Below are 9,794 nucleotides of genomic sequence, written 5' to 3' on the forward strand. Positions count from 1 at the left end.
ATTGGTCTAATTTATAAAATTGAATAAACGGAGAATGAGCCAGAAGTATTTTAGAATATAATGATCCGGTTGAATGAATTATTGTTATGAATGAATGAGTTATTAGTGAAAGGGAAGATCTGTTTGTGTATGAATAATATAAATTATATTAAGTATGCAATGAAAAAAGAGCCCACTAATTACAGTCTCGATGATATTTAACGTCATTAAATTCATTGAGATAGAAAAACAAGGCAACAAAAACTTACAAGTAAAATAAGATCTTAATGTTTAATAAAGTACATGTTTATGCAACTGATGTGAAAATAAAAAAAAAATAAAAATACAAATAACGGAAAAAATAGAATAGCATACCACGCTCGTTGGTCGTACACTGCTGACTAAAGAGGGGTATAAAATGATAATTGTACAGCAACAACGTCGTAGTCGCCTAGCGAGCCTGATAAGCTCGATATGAATAAACTAATCGTGTTACTTATTATCGGTACTTTGTGCCATCAACAGACTTCCGGTAGACCAAGTCACGATGAAGAGCACGGTCATCACAAAAGAGGCAGTGAGTATTTCGGCGTAGAGTCACATGGTTATGGACTATAGGGATAGGGAACGGAGATCAACTACCGTATAGATTCCTAAGAAGTAAAGACTCTTATGACAATAGTAATGATGATAAAATCATCGAATCTTAATTATAGGCGTGGATGAGAAGGAGATATTAAATCTTCAATGTCAAATCGGGTCCGTGGTTCTTCAGCGTGGAATTGCCTGCTTTTGACTGGAACTTTGCCAGCTTAAACATTCCAACGCATTTTCTTTTCATGCAGAAATCAAGAAATGGCATGAATTGTACGAATTTACTATTGCCATTTCGTAAAATCCGTGCCATGTCGAATGAAAATACATTGAAGTATTTTGTTCAGAATTGTGTACAGAATGGGGGTTTTGATATTTGAAGATATATAAGTCAACACCTTAACCTCTATGATTTTATCCTCAATTTTTTCTAACGTAGTTCTACCAGAATCACCTTCAAATAAACTTGTTTTTTTTTTGTTTTTTTTTTCCAACGTGTTTGTAAGATATGATTTTTTGAAGTTTTGTCAGCCGTAAAAACTGAGGAAAAACAGTATTTTTTCGGATATCTGTATAATATCAGAATCTCTACTCAATATCAGGTTGAATAAACGAGAGTTTTCACGACCTTTTTATCACGATCTTTCCGAATAACGGCAAGAAAGATTTTTTTAAATTCAGAATAAATTTTTTCAATTGAAAACCGAGTGAAAAAAATTTTTAACACACCTAGTTTGTGCTAATCACGATTTCGGTGGAACGTTGAGTAAATATTTTAAAACATCTTTCGGCATGGCAGATCTAAAAGCACCAGAAATAGCGCCACTGAAAGATTTGGTAAATCACGAAATTAATTTGCAACGCGCGAGACATGTACTTGATCTGATTTTTTTGCATCGAATTATGTCACGATATTAACTTACACATACGGTAATTGTTATATGTCAGCGCACATTACTCGGACACTATTGTTGGAAAAGCCAAAGTGTTTCCGAAGTATTTACATTTTGTAGGTATGTAATAACTATTGTAATTAAATAATTCAGTCGGGATAATCATCTGACATATTGAATGGAGGATGAAGTAAGAAAAACAGTGTAACGTTTGAAAGCTATTTGTTTTTCGCTCCCACCTAAAAAACTTCTTTCATAAAAAAAAAAGGATTCTTGCACCGAAGCATATCTCTCGGATCCAATTTTAGAAGGTCACTCTTGGAATTTGGAGTTTTCCTATTTAAACAACACCGGGGAGTAACAGCAGCTACTCAGCCATATTTGATGATGAAAACTTGATTCTGGAAGCAATTGATACTGAATTAAAGTCTCTACAAGGGTGTATATTAAGCAAAATCCGTAGCTCAAACGGTTCAGAATTTGAGAACCTCAATTAATTTGATTTAAAAAATCAATTCTGAACGTCTGCAATGGCTAAATCGTTGACTGTATTCACTCCCTACAAAATGCGTTCAGGCTTAAATCTGTATCATTGAATTATAACGAATAGGAGAATAGATCATAATTTGCATGTATTATTGAAGCAGAAAATTTCGAGTTCTGAGAGTGATCTCAACATCGGATTTAAAAGATATCCTTTGGCGAGGGTTCTTTCGTTACAGATGAGAACGAAAAAAAGTGTTGCTTCCAAACGACACACCCTAATGTAGACACTGGTCAAAAGCAAAGTGAAGTTGACCATATTCATAAGCTGATTGATGCATACTGTTGATAAATTAACGAAATAATGTCCATTTTATTTTGCAGTTTGTGGTCGAAAATCAGGCGATAGAGTGAGATCAGACTATGAAGAAGGGTTAGCAAGAGAAGATGACACGGAGATGTATGTGGAAATGGACGAAAATCTAAAGGTGGAGATGGACCTGTGGGAAAAGATGAATGACGAAATGGCCGAGGATATCAGGAGGGATCTGGAAAATCTAGATCTAGATCTGAAGAAGCATATAAAGGATGAAAGGTACCCGGAGATGGAGAAAAATGTGGAAGAGGAGAGTCTAGAGGAGGAAAGGTATAGGGAGGATGAGAAGTACCGGGAGACGGAGATGCGTGTGAAGGAGGAGTATCTAGAAAAAGAAAAGCATCTGAGGAGTGAAAAGTATGACGTGAAAGAGGATTACCAAGATACGATGGAAGACGACGAAAAGGAATATGGTAAAACACAGATGAAGGACCAAGAAAAGGATCAAAGACAAGAGATGTGGGATGATGCTATAATGGAAGAAGACCAAGAGGAAGAAAAAGATGAAACAGATGAGAACGACCAAGAAAGGGAGAAAAATCAAAAGAAGAAAAAATGTAACAAGAAGCAGAAAAGCCAAGGAATGGAGACAAATCAGAAAGAAGAATATCAACAAAAGGAGGAAGGTCAAGGAGAGGAAAAGAATCAGAAAGAGGAATACCAACACAAGGAGAAAGGTCAAGGAGAGGAAAAGAATCAGAAAGAGGAATACCAACACAAGGAGAAAGGTCAAGGAGAGGAAAAGAATCAGAAAGAGGAATACCAACACAAGGAGAAAGGTCAAGGAGAGGAAAAGAATCAGAAAGAGGAATACCAACACAAGGAGAAAGGTCAAGGAGAGGAAAAGAATCAGAAAGAGGAATACCAACACAAGGAGAAAGGTCAAGGAGAGGAAAAGAATCAGAAAGAGGAATACCAACACAAGGAGAAAGGTCAAGGAGAGGAAAAGAATCAGAAAGAGGAATACCAACACAAGGAGAAAGGTCAAGGGGAGGAAAAGAATCAGAAAGAGGAATACCAACACAAGGAGAAAGGTCAAGGGGAGGAAAAGAATCAGAAAGAGGAAAACCAACACAAGGAGAAAGGTCAAGGGGAGGAAAAGAATCAGAAAGAGGAAAACCAACACAAGGAGAAAGGTCAAGGGGAGGAAAAGAATCAGAAAGAGGAAAACCAACACAAGGAGAAAGGTCAAGGGGAGGAAAAGAATCAGAAAGAGGAATACCAACACAAGGAGAAAGGTCAAGGGGAGGAAAAGAATCAGAAAGAGGAATACCAACACAAGGAGAAAGGTCAAGGGGAGGAAAAGAATCAGAAAGAGGAATACCAACACAAGGAGAAAGGTCAAGGGGAGGAAAAGAATCAGAAAGAGGAATACCAACACAAGGAGAAAGGTCAAGGGGAGGAAAAGAATCAGAAAGAGGAAAACCAACACAAGGAGAAAGGTCAAGGGGAGGAAAAGAATCAGAAAGAGGAAAACCAACACAAGGAGAAAGGTCAAGGGGAGGAAAAGAATCAGAAAGAGGAAAACCAACACAAGGAGAAAGGTCAAGGGGAGGAAAAGAATCAGAAAGAGGAAAACCAACACAAGGAGAAAGGTCAAGGGGAGGAAAAGAATCAGAAAGAGGAAAACCAACACAAGGAGAAAGGTCAAGGGGAGGAAAAGAATCAGAAAGAGGAAAACCAACACAAGGAGAAAGGTCAAGGAGAGGAAAAGAATCAGAAAGAGGAAAACCAACACAAGGAGAAAGGTCAAGGAGAGGAAAAGAACCAGAAAGAGGAAAACCAACACAAGGAGAAAGGTCAAGGAGAGGAAAAGAATCAGAAAGAGGAAAACCAACACAAGGAGAAAGGTCAAGGAGAGGAGAAGAACCAGAAAGAGGAAAACCAACACAAGGAGAAAGGTCAAGGAGAGGAGAAGAATCACAAAGAGGAAAACCAACACAAGGAGAAAGGTCAAGGAGAGGAAAAGAATCAGAAAGAGGAAAACCAACACAACGAGAAAAGCCAAGGAGAAGAAAAGAATCACAAGGAGGAATACCAACAGAACGGGAAAAGTCAAGAAATGGAGTCAAAGAATCAGAAGGAGGAATACCAACAAAATGGAAATAGTAAAGGAATGGAGACGAATCAGAAGAAGGAGGAATACCAACAGAATGGAAAAAGCCAAGGAATGGAGACCAATCACAAGAAGGAGGAGCACCAACAGTATGAAAAAAGCGGAGGAATGGAGAAAAATCAGAAGAAGGCGGAATACCAACAAAATGGAAATAGCAAAGGAATGGAGACGAATCAGAAGAAGGAAGAATACCAACAGAATGGACAAAGCCAAGAAATGGAGACAAATCACAAGAAGGAGGAATATCAACAGTATGGGAAAAGCCAAAGTATGGAGACAAATCAGAAGAAAGAGGAATACCATGAGAATGGAAAAAGCCAAGGACTGGAGACGAATCAGAAGAAGGAGGCATATCAACAGTATGGGAAAAGCCAAGGAATGGAGACAAATCAGAAGAAAGAGGAATACCATCAGAATGGAAAGAGCCAAGAAATGGAGACGAATCAGAAGAAGGAGGAATATCAACAGTATGGGAAAAGTCAAGGAATGGAGACAAATCAGAAGAAAGAGGAATACCATCAGAATGGAAAGAGCCAAGAAATGGAGACGAATCAGAAGAAGGAGGGATATCAACAGTATGGGAAAAGTCAAGGAATGGAGACAAATCAGAAGAAAGAGGAATACCATCAGAATGGAAAGAGCCAAGAAATGGAGACGAATCAGAAGAAGGAGGGATATCAACAGTATGGGAAAAGTCAAGGAATGGAGACAAATCAGAAGAAAGAGGAATACCATCAGAATGGAAAGAGCCAAGAAATGGAGACGAATCAGAAGAAGGAGGAATATCAACAGTATGGGAAAAGCCAAGGAATGGAGACAAATCAGAAGAAAGAGGAATACCATCAGAATGGAAAAAGCCAAGAAATGGAGACGAATCAGAAGAAGGAGGCATATCAACAGTACGAGAAAAGCCAAGGAACGGAGACGAATCAGAAGAAAGAGGAATACCATCAGAATGGAAAAAGCCAAGAAATGGAGACGAATCAGAAGAAAGAGGAATACCATCAGAATGGAAAAAGCCAAGAAATGGAGGCGAATCAGAAGAAGGAGGAAAGAAAACAGAGTGGAAGTTCTAAAAAACAGTGAGTAAATGATTCAGTGGTTCAGAGGGCAATGCATACAAAGAATACTGCTATTCATTGAAATTTGGCACCTACTCTCCGTCGAGAAGACTGATGTACTACCATGGAAAGCCTCTTGGTATCAATATTGGCTATATTGCTTGTCCATAATGAAAATAGAATGTAGGAAGTAAGGGATGACCGATATAGAGTTACAAGAAATTGCATACTGACTGTGAAAATGTAGAGTTAATACCTTCTTTTGGAATGACTCATACTATTAGACTGCTATATTAAAAGAATTACAATATTTTCAAATAATTGTATTTGTAATAGACTCAAATAACGAAAATTTGTTTGATGCTTTGTAAAGAGCGGAATAAATCTTGCACGTTCAACATAAAGGCATTACAATTTTTTAAACCATTATAAATAATTATTTAAATAAAAATAAAATTAAAAGTAATAAAATTATTTAAAGTATTATTATCTCTCTATCTAATAAAAAAGTTTCAAACAAATGAACAGGTAGAAAAAGATTATAATAACAATAGTAAAAAAAAAACTATAATAACAATAGTATAAAAAAGATTATAATAACAATAGTATACGCATGAAGTTGGCGGTGGGATGAGATCCCGAAAACAAAACAAAAAGCATCTAGCAAACCCTTTGACAGCTGTCATCGGCTGTTTATGACAGTCTTTGACAAATATCTTTATAGGTATCTGTTTCTGACGCGCAAAAATGAACATACAAACGAAAATTATCAATATTTCTCACAACTTATGTTATTAAAAATAGTTTTAGAAATATTTTTAGAAAACTCTTTATTTATCTCTATCACTTTTTCACACTTCCAATCACGCGATAGTAAATAATACTGTTTTTAATCGTACTGTACTAACTCTTGCTCATCGAGATTATAATATTTCACACAGATATACTATGATCTCGTATTATTGTAGAAATGTCTGTTACAGTACCTCCATATCCCTAAATTTGTACATTTTATTGTAATTATGGATAAGTAATAAAACAAGCATTGACACCAAAAGTCTTTCCATGTAGCAAACACTAACTGAACTAGGAACATTGCCAGAAGCATCAATCTTCTACGTTTTCTAAAAATCACCCGATTTCCGTTAAGTTGATATAAGAGCTGACGCGTTTAAAGTACTCACAGTATATTTTATAGTGTCAGCACTATTATACAATTTAAAGGAGTATAGAACTTTAACGTAATTAGAGGAACAACGGAACTACCAAGGCCACATTGACTAGTTTTAGGAAGTATTTCTAAACGCAGGATAAAACCGCCACCATGCCGAAAAGTGGAAAATCTTTGTTAATCATCGAGCAACACAAATCCAAGAATGCACGAATAAGAAATGATACTACATCTCATCAGCAGACAATCCAGCTGATATCGTTTCAAGAAGTATGAACCGCTCCAGCGTCAATCTGGGGCAGCTTATCGACTCAAGAGGTCATGGAGTCAATGACTATTCTACTAAAATTGGTTTAAGGAGAATGCTTTACGAGAGAGATTCACGATCTCCAGATAGATCACAGCGATACACAAATGTAGCGCCACTCACGATAGTGGGCGGAATATTAGTTATTGCACCACCGTCTTTCGAACAGAAGCACCTGATAATCTTATCCTCTAAATATCCATAAACCAAGCTCATAAATGTTAATGAACGTATTAGATTATTGCATGCTGGGTGTCAGTCAGTCATGGCATTAATTCGAACATAATGTTTGTCATTTTCATTTAGGAATACAGTTACGAACATTCTGAGGAGGTGAGTCAAATCACGCGTTACGCTGTTTGTTCTTTTAATTAGTGTGGTATATATTACGCAGGACCATTTCTGATAAAATAATGACCTCGTAGTCGAATTACAGTGCAGGTGGCATCGTCACAAAGGGGCAAATACTGTGGGCGCTACAGCAGTGTTCAGATATTATTTAGATGAAGGCATACTTAAAAATAAAAGAAAATGAATAAGTTTAGAAAATGAATGAATATACTAATCCCCGCAAACTCATTTCACAACTATTTGATCGCCCCCAACCTTCTAACTTTTCCAATTTTTATGGAAATTGTGCACAAGTCACACTACGTGACCTTAATCCTTGACTTAGATATTAAAAATCTCTTTCCAATATATTATTATTATTATTATTAACGAATCCTTTGAGAGTTGGATTTTCCAGATCTGACGGTCCGGTAAAATGACACTTGCGCATGCGCTTAGCTGAAATGATCTATTCTACACACTAGGGCTTGACGCCTGCGCACTTTCCGATAAATTAATGTTTTTCTCCGTATGCGTAAAGTTGGTGTGTAAAGGGTCGGTTTCTCATGATGAAGTTAACTTTTTCCTATAGTGAAGTGTCCATTATTACGAGGTATATTTTCCATTATGCTTTTCTGCTGGAGATTTCTAACTTGTCCGTTACGAAGAAGTGTTCGCTGTTGACGCGTATTACCATTACCGGCAAACTCTTCATGGCTACTTTTGTTTTTTTTCTGCTGGCTGCTTGATCGAAAGGCCGCACTATACCTCGCACGTCTTTTGATTGTCGGTATGGTGAAATAGTACTACTACAATAAAATATTCTTCTTACATTACAGATGTATGTGATGCGTAAATAGAACCGTCTTCTCTGTTTTCTCAGGATAACGCAAGTACTGTGAGTATTAGTAATTGCTTAAATAATCATTGACTGCAATAAAGACCGATGGTGGGCGAACAGTCATGTTTTAACGTCAATAGCTGCGTGAATAAACAGTATACGAAGCAATTTTGATATTTCTGGGTAAAATTTGTGATTATAACAATGTTTATACAGTTGGCATACATTTGGATCGCTTGTTGGATAGGTTAATTTATGGCTACTCACGCTGGTTCTTATTGGCTAAGGCGCCATTATCGTACAGTGGTAGCGCAGGGCACCAATTTTTCTGAACTGGTTCGCATGACTAGCTACTTTTTTATATCTACGTTGCTTATAGTATAACATCTATAAAATTACCTACCTTTGAAATGTTCTCGCGTATCACACCGAATGAATATGTTATTTGAATAAGCAATAACATTATTATTAAAAATTATGGCTTGGCCAATAATTGACTCAACCTCCTAGCAGATATATCAACCCATTACCGAATTTGAACGAGACTGCCTGAATAAATACTTCGAATATTCGAGATCAGACTGTAGAAAACTGATCGACTGTGTACTTAGTCGATTGCTGATATGATAGTCAACAGGTTCTTGAGTGCAGAATCTATTGACGTTCAGCATCCGACATTATGCATACTTTCAGCGGACAAATGATGTATGTATAGCATAGTATAAAAACGTTGGTGGAAGATTTCAATAAATATGGGATCAGTAGTGACAATAGAATTGATGAAAATGTATTCCAGATTCTCCACCAAAATCTTTATAACATCTGTTAGCTGATGGTAGTACCAATTCACAGTATCTGCACTGAGTCTTCAGTCACTCTGAGGAAAAATCCTTGTCGAAGAATCTTCGTGCTGTATTCATAGGTGCCATATCATTGATGATGAAATTCGTAATGGAGAAATAATGCACGTGGCGAAGAAAGCGTTTGACGTGATTCATGGGTAGTTTACATATGATAAATAACCATAAAAAAATAATTATCGTTTCATCAATATGTAGAAGAGAAAAATTTGCAATGAAGAAACTGTTTAATAAAAACAAGGTTGAGAAGCGAAATGACTCACAATAATAACGTGAGAATCAACACCAGCAATTATAATAATGATTCCCCCACCGTGTATACTACAGACCAAGGAAAAGATGAAATGTTATAGAAAGTAAGTTGTAAGCAACTGATAGCGTAGCCATCAGAATACTGGCCAAGGTGAGTGATTTAAATGAATTGAAAAACATGACGCATACAGATTTTATATCGGTGTTGATAATAATAAGATACTGAAATGAAAAGAAGACAGACGACGGATCCTAATTATGCAGTGAAGGATATCGTTGCAACTAGTTTAGTCTAATGCAGTTATGTTTTCTTCACAAGAACATTTCGTTGAGCAGATAATACACTTTTAGTAGTATGAAAAAACTATTGGGAGTCATTTAGACTCATCGGGTGTTTATTATAGTATACCCTCCAGAATACCTAATTACTGCAGTTTGTAGCTTCATTGTTTGAGGCTGTCATGGATAAATTGCTTGCTTTCATACCTAAGTATAATCAACTGCAGATTGTTCAATTTTAATAATTACGAT

At 36.6% G+C, this 9,794-nt stretch overlaps 1 protein-coding gene across 1 annotated transcript; it reads left to right on the forward strand.

Moving 5' to 3' along the window:
- Positions 1-407: 407 nt before the first annotated feature.
- LOC107225031 (spore wall protein 2) lies at positions 408-5,906 on the forward strand. The gene is made up of 2 exons (XM_015665334.2): positions 408-556; positions 2,334-5,906. Exons 1-2 carry the CDS (start codon positions 454-456, stop codon positions 5,525-5,527), a joined length of 3,297 nt encoding a protein of 1,098 aa, XP_015520820.2. The 5' UTR covers positions 408-453; the 3' UTR covers positions 5,528-5,906.
- Positions 5,907-9,794: the final 3,888 nt, after the last annotated feature.

This window comes from Neodiprion lecontei, chromosome 7, assembly GCF_021901455.1.
Source record: "Neodiprion lecontei isolate iyNeoLeco1 chromosome 7, iyNeoLeco1.1, whole genome shotgun sequence".
In the NCBI taxonomy this organism is placed as follows: Eukaryota; Metazoa; Arthropoda; class Insecta; order Hymenoptera; family Diprionidae; genus Neodiprion; species Neodiprion lecontei.